General features: G+C 35.3%; 1 protein-coding gene across 2 annotated transcripts in view; it reads right to left on the bottom strand.

Moving 5' to 3' along the window:
* The window catches only part of SNX13 (sorting nexin 13), a 67,760-nt gene that overhangs the window by 31,111 nt on the left and 15,345 nt on the right, over window positions 1-21,304 (bottom strand). For both annotated transcript variants that reach the window (XM_027639148.1, XM_027639147.1), the window contains exons 2-9: window positions 14,928-15,040; window positions 10,091-10,193; window positions 5,077-5,166; window positions 4,561-4,682; window positions 2,113-2,234; window positions 1,874-1,975; window positions 1,112-1,200; window positions 618-701 (exon numbers count right to left, since the gene is read on the bottom strand). In XM_027639148.1, the coding sequence (XP_027494949.1) occupies window positions 618-701; window positions 1,112-1,200; window positions 1,874-1,975; window positions 2,113-2,234; window positions 4,561-4,682; window positions 5,077-5,166; window positions 10,091-10,193; window positions 14,928-15,040 (825 nt within the window). The remainder of the gene's footprint in view (window positions 1-617; window positions 702-1,111; window positions 1,201-1,873; window positions 1,976-2,112; window positions 2,235-4,560; window positions 4,683-5,076; window positions 5,167-10,090; window positions 10,194-14,927; window positions 15,041-21,304) is intronic.

A 21,304-nucleotide genomic window follows, 5' to 3' on the forward strand; every position in this document is an offset into this window, starting at 1 on the left:
AACTTGCTTTGCAAAAAATCAGTAATGTTAATTAAAGCATGAATATTCTCTTTATGTTAACTTTACTATATAATACTATTTTTAAAAGTTTGTGGGCTTTTTTGCAAGTGCACTAGGGAGTTAAAGGCTTTATTTCTTTCCATTCAGTTATATTATTAAGGGTTACCACAAATAGTGCTAAAACAATTGCCCCAAAATTCCTTAGCAGAAAACAAAATTAAATCTTACTACTTTTCATTCTTGATGCCTCTTAAGCTCTAAAGGACAAACTGAAAACACAATCAAGGGAAAACTTCCACAGTTACTGCCGTATTTCCTAAACAGTCAAACAAAACAGTCAGTGGAGTCAACTTTACACTTTGTCATACATTTGTCCTAAGTAAGGCAACTTTTGACAAGCAATCACAACGAAGAGTGCAGATAATATAGATAGAGTGTGAGTGTATGTGTGGGTGTATAAAATTTAATATAGCAGCCATAAGTTCACTATCTGCCAATATATCCATTGGTAACTTTTACACCAGACATCTATCTGCCATGATTGAAGGGAATACAGGTAAAACTTCATATGAAAATATCTTGGAAATAGCATTAATTTTAAACATTTTAAATCTTACCATCCATATGACATACTGATTAATATAATCAGGATCACTGAGCTGGTTTATTAATGGAAGAAGAATTCCTCGGGAGAGGATTTCCTGAAAAACAAAGGACAATAAATCATTTCATACATTTATTCATAATGCTAATATATCTGCAACAATTTAAAAATCACTGTGTAGAAACTAAATAAAAAACTGTAATTACACAAAACATTTAATAGGTAATAGCACATTCTCTTCTAGTTAGCATTACAAAATGTTAATACCTCAAGAAAAGCAACATCCATTTTATTATGCTTTTCTAATGTTGCTAGAGCTAAAACGACCTTCAAAAACACTTCACATAAACTGCTCTCTGCTACTAAATACTTATCAAGGCTCTACTGCAGTTAAAATACCCTAATATTAAATTAGATCAATTTTAGAAAATAAGAGTAGCAGATTAGATCTAAAATTTTTTGACATTACACCAAAGAATTGGGATGGGTTTTAGAATCTGTATTTACCCTGACAAAGTATCGCATGATCTTGTTCTGGAAGTCTCCAGGAGGTAGCAATATATACAGTAAAACCTCACACAGATCCCTTAGGAATCCTAGAGAGGGAGAACAATAATTTTATATTATTTCACATCTTACCTGATGTTATAAAATCCTATAGATAAATCCTTAATTTTAATTTCAAAGATACAATCATATATATCTTACAGTCCAAGCATCACAGTAGCACCTTTCAGATGGAATATAAGCAGCACTGATGTTAACCTAATTGAGAGAGATCTACCTAAAAACCAAGACAACAAAAGCCAAATTCCAAGATTAAAAAAAAAAAAAACCAAACCAAAAAACAAACCCTAATATATTTTCCTTACTTTATATTTACAGAGTTTTTTTCCCCCTCCTTCAACACTTTCCCTAAAAGGATTAACTGATTTTTTTTTTAATGAAGACTACAGAGTAGTGATAAGGAAGGCACATCTAACAAAAAGCAGTAAGAATCTACAAAACCATACCCTGCCACCCAGAAAACATGTTTCTATCTTAAAATTATTCCAGTGAAAGGAGAAAGACTTACATATGTACAGGCTTCATGGTAATTATAGCAATAGTATGTACAAATTAGAGTAAATATATGTGTATAGTAGATAATCTCACTGTGAAAGTCACATGCTAAGATTTTAATATATTTCATATGACATATGCAACTGTCAGTCTTTTAATTTAGTCTCCTATATTAAAATATTAACTCAGAAGATAATATTAAGAGACCTTCTTCATCTTTGGGAGAAGTGCAGACTAGATCACGACAGACTTCTTTTTCCATTTCAACTTCAACCTCAAAGAATGTATCTACAAGTTCCTCAGCTTGATCTATACAAACGAAAATAAAAAAAACCACATACTTTTGTAAAGATTAGAAACTTGAAAGCAAACTTCAATCATAAAATATTTCACACATGTAAGATACTGGCCTACTCAGACTCAAATCAAAAAGTATTTTATGTTACCTTTCATCTGATCGCCTTTCTCTGCTATCCTTTGCTGAGCTTTTCTGAAAACTCGAAGATGAGTGCCAAAGTCATCAACAAGTCGTGTCGTGAAATAAGGCTGCCAATCTGTTTCCTTTGACCTATTAGACAAGGACATCCAAGAAAATGAATTAATTTATCCTGAACAGAAAGAACAATAATAAATTTCTACTTTTTTTTCCTCCCTACCAAGAACATTGATAGTAAACATGGTAAACAAAGAAATAAATTAGTCTTGTAATTGCCTATTCACTGAAAACAAACCAAATATTTTAAACTACCACTCCTACACCACATTAATATTTATGCATTAGTATTTGGGATAGTGTTCTGATTCATGACGTTGCCAAATATCTGTGAGAAATCCTGATATAAATAGTTTACAACCTAGAATTAAAATACTCTCCAGGTCTTTTTCAGCCATACTTTCTACCATTTTGGAAGGCACCTAAACAAAATAGTTTTCTTCTGAATTTGCAGTATATGCACAAGTGAGAAAACACACATTTCACTTGAAACTAAAAGTAATCTAATATTATCAACTATTGATTCCACAGCTTATATGAGGTAATTAACATGTCCTCCAACAATGTCCATAGGTTTACAACAGAATACAGTCACTGTTACATTTGCATAAAACTATTTCCTTATTAGTATGAAAAAGATAAGAGATATTCTTATGATGTCTGCGCCTTACTAACCAAACACAAAATGCACTTGTGCATTATAAGTTTAATGAAGCTTGATGTTAGTGATGGTCCTTCCCTGAACTAAGTATTCTACTACCTGAACTCTCTCAGACACCTACTTTGTTATACCAGAATCCTTCTACAAGACTTCCTTTTTTGTGTTTGCTCCCTCACCTTCTCTTTTTTCCCCCTCTCGAAAGGAATAAGGAACTCTGGAAGAAAGGGAAGTCTACTGCAAAATCTAGATGGGGATAAGAAGCAGAGCTGTCCCAAAGGGCAAGTCGATAATCCTGCTCCACAAACCGCACAGTGATCGAACCGCACAACACCACCAGGTGGCAGCCGTATACCAGGCTCCCAAGTGTGCGGCTCTCATGGAAAAAAAAATTCCCCCAGTATTCATTCTCTCCAAAAGCTCACAGGGCTATATGAAATTACTGGCGATGGTGCTAATCTAAACTGTTTCAGCTCTATCCAGCTACAGGCGTTATAAATACACTACATCATCTTCTCTGCAGAAGAACTGCTGCAGCCCTGTGAAAATGATTTGCTTTGTACAGCAGAACAAAACCGTAAAGGAGCAGTGCCTGTTTTTGAAGAGCTATAGTGCTGTAGGAAAGAAAAATAAGTCTGTTATAACTTGACCTGCTTTGACACAAACTCAGTGACTGATACTGTGCAATGAAGTAACTTTGCCCAACACACAAAAGCATTGAAGTTGGGTAACCAGGTCCATTTCATGTAACCCTAGGTTTGGTTGCTGTAACATACAGTTTATTTAGCATAGTTTTCACTATTTTCAACACTGTTTCCTAGGATTTCCATTATTCCACAATCAGTAAGATTATATTATAATGAATTTTTCTTCATATTAAACCTAGATCTACATCTTCGACCCTTCTTACCAGAAAAGTACACTGACCTACATTTTCAAGTCAACAGAGAGAGGGGTAGCACACCTTAAAATTGCTAAAAAGTTAATTATATTTAGGTGACCCACAGCCTCTTCTGAAGAGAAAACAATCAGCCCAATTGGATGAATACTTGAAATAAAAACTTAACAAAGAAGTAGGTGGATTTAAAGGCATGTGATACCTGGGCTGAGAAATCAGCCATAATAAAGAAGGTAAATAATTTCCCAGATAAATTGCTTAATCAAGTAGCAGGAAGTCAGGAAACAGTAGAAAAAACATGGAGAAATTAATAAACTATCCATTTGTTCTGAATCAACCCTATTATAAAAAATAATTTACATAGGTGACATACCATTTCATTCCCCAGACTACTATTCATTTAAAAATACCCATTGTTCTTACATATTGAAAAGCAATACCACTTTTAAAATTTATCTGAGCTGATACACAAGTTGAATCCAAGACTTTCAGACTGACTTACCTTGGGAGTGGCCCTACTCTTAAATGAAACAGACCTGAGTACAAAGAGGTGATGATTCACAAACTCAGTGCTTAAGTTGCAAAAAAAAAAGGCTATTCGGTAATTTCAGACATTAATCTGATTTTGGAAATGGCCATTTTGCAAAAGACCATGACTACAAGCATCATCATCTCCATTATTTCCTTAAGGGATCAGCAAAAGATTGTCGTTCTGAGATTACAGTCTTTAAATTTTACACATTCTTTCTGTAAAATGTACTGAACTAAGGCAATAGATAAACTTAAATCACTTATCTACTACTATAAAACCCACAGTGTATTGATGTAAACACAAATAATCTTACCTGGCAGAAAACTGAACAAGTGCATACTGAAGAGCCTGCCTAATTTCCAGAAGAAATGATTCATCATCACTTAGTGTATAATACCAATACTGCACATAGTCTCTCAGGGAAAACTGGATTACCTGAAATTGAAAGGAGAAAAATAAATATGAACTAATGAAAAAGGACTAAAAAAATAAACAAAAGGTTTTTCTGCCTGATAATGCAAGAGCACTTATCTTAAATGGTTAACACAGCAAACCATACTCCCTTACCATTATAAAATTGTGAGTGAAACAATATATTCACATACTGAAACCTCTTATTAATACTCATTTCTATGTATCATCACCACTACATTGACAGACTATAAAATATGCAGAAAACATACTCAAATATTGCCCAATATCCTCACCCATCCTCAGTGTTTTCTTACTTACCACTCTCAAATATGATAAAACTTTTAAAATTCTATTTGTTGCTCAACTACTTACATATTACATAGTCAAAGGTTAAATAGCCCTGGTTTGAACTTACCTGTTGCAAAGGCTCATCAATTATATTCGCACCTGTCAGTCTTCTGTCAATCTTAATAGGTCTGGCTTCACGTTTCATTTCTTCTATGCACTTGAAAGAGATTGGGAAATGTAACTTTGCACATTTTAGCTCTAATTAAAAAATAGTTCTACTGTTTATGATACATATACCTTCAGTAATGACTTTATATAATATTTTCCCTGTTACTATAATTTATAGAAAATAAAGATTCATAGAATGATTTGGGTTAGAAGGTCATCTAGTCCAATCAATTCCCCTGCTCACTTTGACCTTGAATGTTTCCAGGGATAGGGCACCATCACCAACGTGAGCAACAATAATATCTCTATTTTTCATCATATAGTAAATAATGGTGAAGAACTAACCTAAAAACCTACTTCTTGCTCACTGAAAAAGAGCAAATGTTTGCTAAAATACTAAAGCAGAAGGAAATAAAACTCAAATAGTCAGGGGAAGAGGGATACACGACAGCAGCATAAGATGGTTTTTGTGCAAGACTCCAGTTCCCTACTTGATTGTGAAATCTCAGGGAGGTAATTGTTCAGTTGGGTTTTTCTCGTTTCTTTATCCATCTCAATTTATTCTATATGCCAGAAGAAAAATTACGCTTTTGTACCATTGCTACTTGACAGATGAATCTTTGGAAAGCAGTTGATGAGGGGGGAAAGAAATTATAGAAGGACTTGAAACTCAGAGCAGTTAACTCCAAGAATGACCTCAACACAGCTGAGTTTAGGCTAACATATTGAAAAAGAACACCCTTTATCAGGGCTTCTCTAAGTTGAACTAATACAGTGTCTTTCTACACAGTTCTGATTAAATATGCAATAAACGCCTCTATTTTCACAGAAATAACAATGCAACAACTTACACTGCTGTTCAAAATAAGCAATCATTTTTTTGTTCTAGAGAGAAATTTATTACTCTATTGGAAACACAGAAGAACTGCCAAAACCGTAAATGAAGACATTATAAACCATACATCCAGTGTTTCTGTTCTGTGTGACTCTCCCTAAGTATCGCTCATCCAAACCACTTAACAGTGAACAGCAGTGAAATACCTGAGATCAGAAAAAAAATCAGCCTGCTACTTAACCAACTATATATCACAACATCAAAGTATTTTGTTGCAAAATTCTCTATATTTTTTAACTTTCAAGACAAGGGAACCATTCACTGCTACTTTAATATGAATAAAGTTGACTCACATTCAAACAATACCCCAGCTATATACTCATGAATTTGCAAAATATTTTTGTCTTTGGTGTTTCAAAAACACCAAAACGATACAGAACTGAATAATGAAATACTTTTACTAAGCACAACATAGTTCAAATTGTGAAACAAAGTTGTTAAAAGAGAGTTTTGATGTACTGCATCCATAAAACCACATTTGGAAAACACAGAGGAAAGACAGCAGCAAAAAAAAGAAGCAGCCACAAGAAAGAGAGAGAGGAACACACAGAGAACATGCAAAATTATTAGGTAAAAATCTAAATGTTCATATGCTCACAGGATCCAAGTTTTGGCTGGAGCTTCAGGAATTCATCTTATCCAACCTCCTGCTCAAAGCAGAGTTAACTACAAGGTTAGACCATTTTTTCATATTCTTTTTCTCCAGTGAAACAGTTATGTACCCACGACATAATTTAATTTGCTTTTGGTATGTCTGAAGACATCCAAAATTTCAAATATGTGCTTTTATTCCATTACAGGTACAACAGTTGACCATAGTCTCACTTGGAAAGCATTGCTGGTTTTAAGTCTGCCTCCCAGACACGGACACAGAAGACAAACTTAAAGGAAGGACCACACGCACATGACAACAACTGTTCTATTTAACTGTCACTTCACACACAATTAGTCTGATGCACTCTTCCAGTATTAAATCATGACTTAGGAAAAACAAGTATCACTTGTTATCATTAAATTTGACACCTCCTTACTTCATTTTAAGCAGATAGGAAGCACTCAGAAGGAATGTGAGCCATATACTCCATGAAATAAGATGCAGCACAGAGTAAAGAAACCTAGGCTCCACAAACACCTAACTGCACTGAGTGAGTAGCTTCAGACTCTTGCTTTGCTACACTAAAAGATATTTTTTATGTCCTTTTTGAAACTACGTTAGGTAATTGTTAAATACAAAATATGCTTAATTTGTACTGTGCCACTATTTCCCAAATCACGGTCACAGGATTTCATGAGCAGACAAGGCACTCATTTACTCATCTGCATCAAATCTATAACATAGCATATGACCCACTGATTTAAAGAGATTCAGAAACTAGTCAGGGATCAAATATGCAACTTGCACTTTTAAGTTGTTGTCACTGTTATCTAACAGTAATTTGGCAATCTTAGTCTACAGAAACGCCTTGTCTTTTGGGTAAAGCATAGAGACATCAATTATGATAATAACCAAACATCTCGCACTTCTGTTAAACTTGGAGTGAATCTATAAGTCTAACTGAAAAGAGCATTCAAGTTAACAGTTCAGAAGGCTCTAAACTTGCCCTTCGTTCAACATGGTTTTAATATAAGCCTTCAGGTTTATCTTACAGAGTCAGTACAATATTGCATCATAGAATAATAGAATTAGCCAGGTTGGAAGGGACCTCTGAGATCAAGTCCAATCCTTGATCCACTACCACCGCAGTTACTAGACCGTGGCACTAAGCGTCACATCCACTCTTATCTTAACCTCCAGGGACGGAGAATCCACCACTTCCCTGGGCAGCCCATTCCAATGCCTGACTACCCTCTCTGTAAAGAATTTCTTCCTAATATTCAACCTAAACCTCCCCTGGCACAGCTTAAGACCATGTCCTCTTGTCTTACTGATAGCTGCCTGGGAAAAGAGACCAACCCCCACCTGGCTACAACCTCCTTTCAGGGAGTTGTAGAGAGTGATGAGGTCTCCCCTGAGCCTGAGCCTCCTCTTCTCCAGGCTGAACAACCCCATCTCCCTCAGCCTCTCCTCATAGGACTTGTGCTCGAGTCCCTTCACCAGCCTTGTTGCTCTTCTCTGGACCTGCTCCAGCACCTCAATATCCTTCCTGAACTGAGGGGAAGTATCATTGAGTATGTTGCTGACCCAAAAGTTATGTAAGGCTTGCAAAAAGAAAAGCAAGTCCAATCCTAATTTTTAAGCCTCCCTGTGTGTATGCAAACAAAAAAAAATAGCAGAAAGATATATGGTCTTCCATCAAGTGTACATTAAGTATTTCTCCTCAATGTGAAGCTTTTGTTATATATTCACTAATAAGTATAATAAGCAGCAATCAGGGAAACCTACTAGCACCAAATCCTGTGTTCTAACTTACAGTACATTCTACACGTTATTTCCATCCACAATTTTGGTGCTCTGTATTATAAATGATTTCTGTAAAATCAAGCACTTCAACATTTATCTTAGTCTAAAAAAAAATCTCTAAATAACAAAAAAACCTCAAAACAATCAATAAAGTTCTGATTGTCTTTCTTGAAAAGAGCTGCTTATTTATTTCAGATTACTTCTCAGAGTAACACAAAAAAATTTTATATTAAGGTGAATTCAGTTTCTATTTGGTTCATGGAAGAAGTACAACCTATATAGGACTAGCCACTAGAAAAAATATTCCTAGTTCAAGACCACTTAGGGTCACAATGATTTTAAACATGAAAACAATTTCTAGTTAAAAATATTACTTTCCATATAGATAAGTCAGGAGAAATTTAATGTAGAAATAGCAAATAAGAATCACAAGCAAACTACAAATTTGGTTTCGGTTAGGACTCATCTCTTCTTGCACTGTTATTGAAAAACTCAGCTACACTATCTAATGCAATTTTAATACAATGGCAAAAAAGAAATGCAAAACACTATTGTAGAAGACAAACAGATTCTAGTTGGTGAACAGCTCCAAAAAGCATTTTGTAAGTCAGCTAAAAATAAATACCTTTGGTACTACAAAACTTAAATCCAGAGATTAGTCAAGGCAAGTCAGTTGAGAAAAGTGATGTGTCAATAATCCATACTCAAATCAGAAGTGAAACTACTGCAATTGCAAAGATTACACAAAAACCTCCACAAGATTTTATTCTTTTATAAAGTAACCAGAGCACACATATGTACTGAGATAACTTTTTTAATATTAATGTTACTTTTTTTTTCATCTATGTATTGGAAATTTAAAAGACAGAAAAACTTCTTTAAATCTTCTCTCAAAACACAATGACATAAGTAACACTCCACAATCCATATAAGCACTAAATTCTATACCACACCAAGAACACTAGTCCTGTAAGATGAGGTTTCATTAGTGGAACAGAATCATTAGTTGATTGCTGACTTTCCCTTTTTCAGTCTTAACTGTTTTTCATTTGGACCTTATTTTACATTTGGACTTATTTACTGAAGTTGTAGATTTATTTCAATAGTTTAAGTGAAAAGGTCACTTACCAACCAGTCACAAAAAAGTTCAGTGATTAGAAAACATAATGCTCAATCACAAGATAAATTTCTGTGTTACTACTGATAATGTTGAACATTCATGCCCTTTCATACACAACATGAAGTGCAGTTACCTGACAGCTAAGAAAGAGCAGGATGTTAGAGTAAAAACAGCTATAAGATTAAATCTAACATAACTAGCAATCTTGGGGTTAAACTGTTTTCTCTATTCTGATGCATGCAAATGGATTAGGCCAAGATATATCTAAACTTCTAAGCTACCAAGATGTATTGGTTCATAAACCAGGAATTCCTAGAAATTCTTCCTCTTGGCTACTAACAATTTTTTCTGTACTAAACAGATGTAGATTTATCCAATGAGGAACTGTGAATTTAGGTCCATTAACCAAAATGATCTGTCTGTTAAGAATTCAGAAAAGGAAAGTTGAAAAGTGGAAAAAGGCACAATTTTTAGATCAAAACTGATTATTAGTGTCATTCTAATTTCCCAAGTTATAAAATCTGATCTAGAAGTTAAGGCCAGAAAACCTTCCTTACCTTAGGGATCCCAACTGACGTACAAGGGAGAAATGAATGTTCGCACTGTTCAAGGTATTTTTCTGAGTTGCTTTTTCCAAATAAAAGAGTAACCACAAAACCCCTAAAATGGAAAAAGAAAGACCAGCTACAACAACAGCCATCTTCCCCCACCTCTAGAAAATATTTCACAGCAAGTTACAGAATGACAATATATGACAGTTTGCTTACTCTCCTACTCTTTCACAGTGCAGTGTGCTGCTTAAAATAACTGACACAATGAAGTTTCCCAGTCTTGTATTACGTGTCTTCATATATTCTTATCACATAGCAGCTCTATAAAGCACAGTGTACACTACAGAGCCTGCTGCATGGGAAGAACGTGTGATAACACACTGTCTATGCTCAGAAACATGAAAGAGGGGTACATGGAGAGAGGGGTACATACAGAAGTTGCTCTCCTTGTATTTATACAAAGATTCTTTTACTTCGACACTATGAAGAAATAAACTTTTTAGTGATATGTTTAGGCCACTCCACTGTAGCATAAGCCACAAAAGCACAGTCCAAAAATAAACTGATGTAGTAAGCATAACTAACCACTGATTACGTATGTTTAAAGATTGCACTCAAACTTGCTACAACAGCAATAATTTATTTACAGTTTATGGCACTAGGGTACAAAAACAGAGATGAAAACTTAACCTTTGTGCCAATTACAGTATAAGCAAAGTACGTAGCTTTTGAAACATCAAGTGTATTGAAAAAAAAAAGTCACTGTTGCTCAGACTAGCCTTGGGATGGCTAAACATGCATAGTTTTTTAGAGAAATTTCAAAGCATTCAATTTAGAGGCAAGCTGACCAGTATTTGTGACCACAGGATCTCACAAAGCTATTTCAGGCTTGAAATGTGGTGAAATAATACATTCTTTTAATATAGATTGCTGTTGATATATGATACTCACAAGACTAGAGAAAAATTCCTATCCAAGCTAAAATATGACATTTGAAGTTTTTAATTTCCAAAATGGGAACTGTTCTTGTTAAGTCCCCCAGAGGCTCAGTAATTCAGAAGTAGGGAGGTGGTCATTTATACCTCAACAACTCCAGGAAAGAGAAAAAAAAAAAAAGCTACTGAAAATTATTACCAGTAACTAGGCAATGCATAAGAAAAGTTCACTTGATACTCTAATTTCCTTATAGTCATCTTTACCTGCCAAATGACAGCAAAAAATAAAAGCAGGTCTAATTGTCCTTCTGCTCCAGATAACTTTAAAATCATAAAATCAATGGTGCTAGTAGCATCATAATTCAGTTCAAGGACAAGAACTTGCTTAGAAAAATCTCAATATTAGTTTCACTAATATTTGGTTGTTTTGTTTTTAATTATTAAACAGTTTGGGTTTTGATTATCTATGACTTTTCTATTAGAAACCTCAGTTGTCTTTTAAAGAAAGCAGTATACTCAAATTTGGCCTAAAATCAGTTTTAACTTCAAACATTTATCAGCAAGTTGCTTCTCTTCTTTCGTGCAGAAGGACTGAAGTCTTGGAAATAACTACTATAGATTATATCTCTGTTTTTTCTCAAATGTTTTGATACTCTTAAAGTTAATGACTCATTCAAAAACACTAATACTACCAATATAGTTTAAAAATATGCTCATCTTCTTAGATGCCTTTAAGTATTTTCACTTTTAAGCTAGAAATGCTAGGAGCTTCTTCTTCTATGCAGAAATTCTCTAATTTAAAACCTTGTGTGCCTTAGAGAAGGATACATAATCTGATTATTCAGGGCATCTGTTAGCTAACTGGAATCTTGTAGTGTAAATGCTTATCTAATTCATCAAGAGGATTCTCAATATGGTGAATGAGATACGATTTTATTTTTCTCTAAATGAATTGATCAGGAAAAGGAAAAGATTGTATTTTACTTAATTTTTTAAAATTTCTTCCAAAGATTACTGGAAGGCCAGCTTTTCTCAAGGACAGAGTAACAACAGAACAAAGGTAAAAGACAGAAAAGTGAAGACCATAGATTTATCATTTTCCCCTCAAGTCTGAAAAGTAACAGTCTCAGCTGAATGCTTTGTGAAAGTCAAAAAACAGCTTCAGAACCATTCCTGATTTGGTTAGCAGTTAGAATCATCAACATAGGCAATATAGGCAATCACATATATATGGATGTGATTGAGTATCAATTATTATGGGTTTTGATGACAGAGCAAATTCCCTTAAATGACAAAACAAATGATGATCCAAGAAATTTCAATTTTTGCAACATCAGAAGCCCAAGCCTGGTGGGAGAGCCACAATTCACATAATTTTTATTTTATTTCCTTAGGACTGAAAGAGAGAAAGAAAGAAAATAAGGTAATTGATGCTTAGTAGAAAGAAAAGGCAGACGGAAATCAACAGGTCCAGCATTCAGGTTGAAGAATCTGCACCAACACTTGAAAAAGAGGCAAAAAGTGTTTCATGAAGAATAACACCCTGTAATATTCTACACAGGTTAAGGAAACAATACTTATATTTTGCCTCCTGCTTTTGGTGGAAAGAGCTCAGCTCCCTGTGTGATGAGCTACGAGATCCTGAATCGAAAAAGGCTATTATAAATCAGCCTTGAATCAAAATGAAACAGGGAGAAATTTTGATTTAGAACTTCTATTCATATATACAAATGGTTTCAGTATTCCTCCACGTACAAAAAAACCAATACTACGTTTACTAAAAGTGATCTGTGCAAACACACAGTTGAGAGTAAATCAAAAAGAAATAACTAGCACACAATAGAAGTTAAACAGTATAAACAGACTGATTATATTGATACAGATATGGGATCACCATTGTTTTCCTGCATAGCCCACTGGTGTATAATTTAAATGCTTAGGTCAATACTAAGAATGCAACCAGCTATGATTCAGCATGTTCTTTTGCTTAAACTGCAAAATGGGACAACAGCTGGACTTCCAGCTAGTGAAAGTCAGAAACCTTTCGTACAGGCCACTTTTGTTTTTTATGAGCAAAGTATAAAAACCTAGAAGTAACGTAAAATTCAACCATAAAATTCTAGCATAAAAATCGCTGTTCAAAATTGTTATTTTGCTCCAGAAAAGGATAAGATAAATATTATGGACACTACAATAATCAGGAACAAAACTACTTTTTTATTTTCCAAATTTATGTAAATGATGTTATGACACAAAATTGCAAATTGTAAGTGGAAAAGTTACTTTGTAACATTAATTTGTTTGTTTATAAGAGAAATATGATGAACCATTTGGCTAAACTTCTAGGGAATTAATTCAAAAAAAGGAAAAAGCAGGCAAGAATAATTTAGATATAAAGCTATTTGACCTAGTTGGCACTCAGAGTTCTGTGTGCTGAATGTTAACATGTGTCACTCTGAAAAAGATTAAGTGTAAAAAACGGCCAGATCATGGTCTGAGCCAAAATGAGTATGTTAAAGTAATGAAGTGATGACATTCTACTGGAAGGGCCGAGACTTGACATCTATGTCAAGTAAACACATAATAGGGAGACGGATACAAATTCTGCTTTAACAGATACACTACGACTAGATGAATTTATCCTTAATAAGATCAATGTTTACTGACTAGCTACAAAAATTGACCAAAGCAGTAGAAGAACCACAGAGCTTACTTGAGAATGAGTGAGTACAGGCAGCACAGGCATTCTCATGGTGGCAAATTGTAGCTGGCTTCAGACACGCTCTATGAGAGACTGCTTTGACTGTTAGCTTTGAAAAGCCAAGCTACTGAAATTGAGCAAGAATGAAGAAGAAGCTCTTATTTTTCGTACTGCAAATACTAAGGAAGTGGTAGCACAAAACAGTAAACAGAGGAAATCTTGCCCTTTGGACAGACTCTTTGCCTTTTCCTCTGGACAAAAAGCCAGTAAAATACGATAAACATACTTGCATCAAGATTTAAAAAGACAAAAGCATTTACTTGGAGTTAGTTTTACGTTAACTAAATCCTCATTCTAGAAGACTGACTATTCTGATTTTTCAGAGATGGAATGCCAAACTTAATCCAGTTGAAACCCATGCATAGCATCTCTAATCCTAGCTACAAAACTTTATTACATTTTTCATGAGACATACAGGAATACACATACATTCCATACTGTATTGAATAAGAAGGTTAAAAGAGTGTTCCAAACAAAGGGAAAAAAACCTTAAAGACAGCCCACACACTCCATTCAGGTAGGTCTTGGAGAGCCTAGAAATGTTGTTATTCTGCAGATTAGTCTTATGAGAGAGAAGAAGGAGGAACAGCCCATTAAGACATTTTGACCTGGCATCGAAAATGAAAGTTTTAATGGTTACAAGGTAGACACTATAATATACAATGTAATAATGGTGCTAAAGACTATAAAAACTTCACCTGTTTGCTTCCTTTCTGTCTACATAAAGTACAAAATGTCTACAGCTGCTGAACTGATCTACTTGTTCAAAGTGTAGCATCATTTCCAAACACCCAAGAAAGCATCCACTAGCTTCCCTTGTGAATCAAGTGTCTTAGGAAATGAGATTGTGATAGAAAAGGAGGCATAATTACTTAGTAAGTGCCTGGGAAAAGAACTGACACAGTAATAGAAAGTAGGAACTGAAATAAACATTGGTTTTGCATCAGCATTTGTCCTCTAACACTCATTATAAATAGACAAACTGAGATTTCAAGGAAAAAAAAAAGATTCATAAAAAGCTGCTCAAATGTGGAAATATTAATTACATAAAGCCACTACAGATCTTCAGAGTAAGCTATTTGCTAAAATTCACATTCAAATTTTACTTTCATAGATAATTACACAAAACACTAAGTAGTATACTTACCCACCCACAAAGCAGAGGATATAAAATGCAAAGTAAAATATAGCGAAGGGTCCAAAAGTTACTAGAAAAAGCACAAGGCCAAGACTTCCCCATCCCCATATGGAAAGACTGGTCTGTAATGAAGAACACATAGAAAAGGAACAGTTAATATGAAATTCATACAATTTTAAATCTCCAGAGCAATATCTGCAGTTTCTGCAAAGCTTGATACATTGTAACTAGATAGGAAATAAGTTTTCTTTGCTGAAATAAAAATTATCGTTGTTTTAAAGACTATATTGCTATCAAATATGCCCCTGTTATATTGTGGGCTAGTAGTCCAGCTAAGCCAAAATTAGAGTATTTTTCTTTCAAATACTGTTACTCATCTCTAATTTCAAATGCAACTATCACCCTTTAGGATGTCATTTCTTTTTCTTCTCTACCCTCATTTTGTGCACTTTTGTTCCTTGAGATCCCCCCCTTCTCCTTCCGCATGAGAAGTTCACTGACATTTCCAAGAAAAAAGCAGGTTTTGTGAGAGAATGGGAAGAGACAGAATACAGCATTGTTTTACACACCTAAACATGTTATTTTCTACAACCAAGCAATGCTATTCCTTCCCTAGATCAAAGCAGTTTCAAGACTAAAAAGGTGTCCCCTTCTCCAGTCAAGTCACAGATGGGTCAACAGGTGCTCCAAATATTTCATACAAGTATACTCTTACTCTCCCCCATAAACAAAAGTGAGGAAACTGATTACTACCTCTAACTATTACTACCAGAGAAATTAAGGGCATTCAAACAATCCTTTGAAACATCCAAGTATGATTTTCTTTTAAAACTAGGATATTTTATATATATAAAAACAAACAAAAAAAGGCAAGAGAGATCCCAGATTAACACTTTTTCCACACGGGCATTACCACATTCCTAGAAGAGATCTGGTTTAGCAGGCAGGACTAAATACTTTGGCAGTGGTGGGGAGACAAGGGTTGTTTGAAAAATCCATGGGGCACTTAAAGCCAGCCACAAGAACATCTGTGGGATTGGTGGGATTTTGCATAAATGCAACAGTGCCTCACCTGCACTGGTGGAGCTACCAGAAATACAAAAAAAAGCAGCAAGATTCAGGTTATTGTGCTAATGTAGGTTACAGTATAAGTGCATTTATATACACACACATATATATACATGATCTATCTATATAGACAGATGTGTGTATGCACATACATATACGCATATGCAGGGTAATCTAAAAAACCACGGTAGGGAAAACCTAACCAATCTTAGCTACAATAGTTTTTAGACCTTCACAATGTTGCAATGCAGTCAACAAAGCTTACATAAATTTAATTCAACCCCATCTCTAGCTCAATCTGGAAAGCATGTTTCAGCCAAGTCCCAAGAGTGTGAAACCAATAATGACAAGTATTTATAGGCCACCAAAACTGTTCCAGTTCTAAGGTTCTCAACTTCTTTTTCTTTTTGTTGTCTAATTTACGCCTTTCCTAACAGTGATCAAATGATACCCTGATGGGAACTCAGACAACTGCTATGTCAACAAGTAACACTAAGGAAGTATTTAAATAAACTTGTCTTGCAGTTTGACATTTAGAGAACAAGCAGAGATTGAACACCATATTTGCAGAGAGTCGTTTTTTAGCTTTTAATATGGAGGACAGGGGAAGCTTCGCTACAACCCATTTCTCTCAAGGACTACTTAGATTTCACAGGATTAAAAAAAAAAATCTACTTTTTCAAAACAAAGTTTTAAAAATCCTATAAACAACGAAGACTCTTACATAAAGCAGCTTTGATTATTTCTGAGAGCAACACCAAAAAGTAAAATCTCTCTGAGGAGAGACTGTTCCACAAATCTAAACTGTAATAATCAGAATTATTTAATTCTTCTTAGTTATAAGTTTAGTGGAACATAGAGATGAAATTCTATTTTCTTCCTAGTTAAGTTTCTTAGCAAATGATATAATCTATACTGGCTTTTTATTTAGTTTTGAGACTGGGAAAAATTAAACATACAAGTACATAGATGCGTGTAATTAAAGTGCTGCAATTAAAATACTGCATTGCAAGTTATTCAATTCTATTCAAGCTGAAAAAGTGCTTATTAGATGATATAAACCATACAATCCACACTAAAATGCTGAATTGGTGCTACAGTAAAAAAAAGAAAATTCTTGATCATGATTGAGTAGAAGATTTTGTTGTTTTGTTGACTCAAGATACGTAAAAGTAGTAGGTAACTGTGTCCTTCCAGTACCTGAAGAGAGGCTACAGGGAAGATGGAGAGAGACTATTTACAAGGGCATGCAGTGACAGGACAAGGGGGAATGGATTCAAACTGAAAGTGAGTAGGTTTAGATTGGATATTAGGGGAAAATTCTTTACTATGAGGGTGGTGAGGCACTGGAACAGGTTGCCCAGAGAAGTTGTGAACATCCCATCCCTTAAATTAAGTGTTCAAGGTCAGGTTGGATCAAGCTCTGAGCAATCTGGTCTAGTGGAATGTGTTCCTACCCATTGCAAAGGGCTTAGAACTAGATGATCTTCAAGGTCCCTTCCAACCTAAACCATCCTATGATTCAGTGATAAACTCTTTGGAGGGTAGAGAAGAGAGACACCCAATCTACAAAAACAAACAAAAAACCCAAAACGACCTGGTTAACGCAACAATTAAAGTAAAAACAAGATCTCACTGTATATCTAAATTTCAATATAAAAAGAAGGCTCTGCCTAATTATGCCCTCAAAAATACATTTTAAAACTTCTACAGAACACTACAAGCATAGGAAGATAAGGAAGATATGCACATAGAAAACAACATTTAATCAGGATCTTTTTTTTGGTCAAAAAACCAGTACCCTTAATGGCGTCATTTTAAAAAGTTTAAGTTCTAAATATGGGGTAAGCACTCTAAATGACTTAATTAAACTAGATGGCAGGATGCATATTCAGAGTTGGATGAATGCATAATTAACAAAGAAAGTTCTATAACTCAAATAAAACAGTAACCTTTTGTCCTCTGCTCTAGTTTTGCAATTTAGCATATGGCTACAGAGATTCAAATCTCATTTGGTATTTTAATAGGATTTCTTAAAATTCATACAACTTGGTACACTGCAGCAAGTACAACAGATACTGGCCCAATTCTTGTATACTCTAAATGCGTAGTTTATAGTCTTACAGATTTTGAGACATTCAAAGGGATTTTAATCATCAGGATGGTACCCTTTTGGTTGACTGTAAAAAAACTTCTCCTAACTTCACACTTCTAAAAGGCACTTCAGCAGTATAACTCCTCGGAAAAAAATGAAAACTTTGCGTAAAGTTCCTTAAACACATCCAAATCAACTAATAAAAGAACATCTAAACATTACACAAATATGACTACACAGTTGATCAGCATAAAAATAGGTTCAGGTATTTAAATTCAAACCCTGCTTGCAACTCATTTCCAAATCAGTTTTATGATATTATTTTTTTAGAAGATTCACAGATTTACTAAAGCTCTGTCTAGCCTTACTAAAGTTAACTGCAGGGTGAATGCTTACTACTCTTGACAGAAAGAACAAGTCAGTCTTCTGAATAAATGGTATAAATGCTGGCATTTAAGTCGCAGCCATCCAGACCCTGACATGCCCTAGGTTGGAAAGGTAAACTTTCAAGCTGAACTGGCATAGCACTGTTCACTGACTTTAAAGGAAGTAGGGACAGTTACCTAAAAGCTAAAGAGGTACACAGGCCTTAGTCCTGTGGTAGGCATGTTTGGGTACATACCGTGTCCATACACACATGGATAAATGATCTTTATTGCAGAACAACAACTGTTCCACCTCACCAGTTGTAGCCATTTTTGCTTACCACCACTACAGATACCGTATGTTTTCCCCACCATCACCACTTCTTAGCTTTCAAGTCTAAGATTTCACAGAGTTCTGCAGTGTATTACTAAGCTTATATACACAATGGGCTAATGGAGCATCATGGTCACACACGGTAACTTTGTACAGTATGGAACTAGTTTAGCAAATTAAATTGCAGTTGAAGTAAAGGGTTGTCTGTAAGCTCAAACAGTGCACTGCAGAGCCTTATCAGGTGAGAACAGACACACACAGGTGAATATTAACACGTGTTTGATTCAGCTTTTAGAGACTATCACCTTAATGACACCACCAGTTGGGTTATTTTACTAGGTTTTGTCCGTTTTTCCCACTGAACTCTTTTCCCACAGTATACAGCCAGCTACTAAAAGTAGTACATTAAGATTTGCTTTCTTATATACATCTGCTTTCTCTTTCTTTGGTTCCTGCTTCCTAACCACTGCAGAGGTCAATAAAACTAAGATGATCTCAGGGAGGCAAGAAACTGGAATGCTTTTATTTGCACAAAACTGGTATTTTTATAGGCCTGAGGTACTACATATTCATGGTGGGTTTGTATATTCATAAGGAGGTTGGGTTTATTCTAAACAAGGGTTTTCACAGGGATGACATCAGGGGAAACCCAGGTTAACAAATCTTGGGGTCTTACATCATAGGGAAAAACCCATCTTATCTTAGGGGGATTACATGGGGGGAACAGGTAACACATCATCATCATGGCTGGGCTTCACGAACGAAGATTTGGGAAGGGCTCTACCCACGTTTGTTGCAAGTGCGTTGGTGACTAAAAAGGCCAATACAAGATAGGCATGACAGGTTGCAAAAGGCACAGCAGAAAGACTCCTTAGATGGTGTATTCTGCAAGGCACGATTCTTTCTGTGTTGTCTTTTCTCCTCAAGGGTGATCCTGTGTGATTTCTCAAAAGCATCAGCAGCATTATAGATGGTGTGTCTCCAGACCTCCCGATTGGAGGCCAGAGTAGACCATGGGGGGAACAGGTAACACAAAAGCAGAGATAAAACACAAAAGGTTTTCTGCACAGGTTTGATGAGATCAGGGCATGCTTTCTCCAGGTTTGGGCAGGACATTCCAAACCCGTGACACCAACGGATCCTTGTCTGGACTCCACATGGAGGTTTTTTCCCAGTCTCTGTCAGTCTAAGGCTTTTGTTTAAACCTAGCAGTTTTCTTTTTCTCATATCCAAATTTTGGAATCCAGCAAATCACTGCAACATTTTGATGGTCTTAGCTGCATACCCTTATGGCTGGCAGTGCTAAGCTGACTATGTGACTTAACATGAGCATTCACACAGGACCTTATATAAATCCACAACAGCAATTATTTATTCCCATAAAAAGCGTAATTATATCTTACTAACAGGTAGCTTCAGGAGGTTTCTTGTTTGCCTAATCCAGCTGACAAAGCTTTCAGACCTTTGCCTCTCTCCCATCTTTAAGTAAAATCCTCAGCCTTGACACACCTTTCTCTTAAAATGATTCACCAGGGTAACATAGGTTTGTCGTTTGGATTTAAACTAGTGCTGTCAATTTTAGCCTGCAACTGGCAGTAAGATATACGAGTGTCTCTAGTTTAGTGCAAAACAAGTGCTACTCCAGAAGTCCAGAAGTCCAGATGACAGGTTCTTCCTATCTTCCTCGGTGCCCCCAAACAGCAGACACACGTGTTTTCTCTTGAGGCTCCAGGTGCCACTGTACTCTCACTCCAGCAAAAAGCTCTTCCCAGCACTTGTCTCTCTTCACAATTTCCCCACATATTCAGAGTAACTGTGGTTCCAAGGTTGGAGATGCAGTACGAGAGGAAATAAAGAACACCCATACAGAAAAGTCAGGCTGTGGAATCACCTACTTACAGCAGCATCCAACAGACCTGTACCACTTGGGAAGATTGCTGATTATGACTGGTTTCAAATGTAATGGTTGCAACAGAATAATTTGAACTTTGAAAGAACAGTGTCATTTAAAAATAAAAACATGTTTCTTTGCTCACAATTCCTTTACTGTGTTCATCAAATTACATTCGTCCATTCATACATTAAAAATTACTGTAGCTGACCTGTCCCAAACAAGACATTGATAATCAAACCACTGCTTTCCATTTGGGTAGTTGAAACTATTAGAGCTTTTCTAATATGCTATACCAAATGTATTTAATGCCTCCTCTGGGCTCACATTAAAAAAAATTGTCAGAGATTACATATAAAGTAGATGTCAAGTTTAATTTTGTTAATTCTACACATCTGCCTTTTAATTTGACTTCCATTTTGAGTGTAAATGGAGCGTGTTCACATATAAACCTTTCTAAAATTAAGGTGAGTGTCATTTTTGTCAACTGATTAAAAACATTATTTTAGGTTTCAAATTACTGCCTCTTCACTAGCATGACAAGTAAAATTAGAAAGCTGTACCAACTAGAGTGCCAATTTCACTCCAGAGAAATTGTTATGTTACAGTACTCAGAGAAATATTTAACAGTTG

The sequence above is a fragment of the Corapipo altera genome, unplaced genomic scaffold (assembly GCF_003945725.1).
Source record: "Corapipo altera isolate COAL_440 unplaced genomic scaffold, ASM394572v1 44, whole genome shotgun sequence".
NCBI classification, from domain to species: Eukaryota; Metazoa; Chordata; class Aves; order Passeriformes; family Pipridae; genus Corapipo; species Corapipo altera.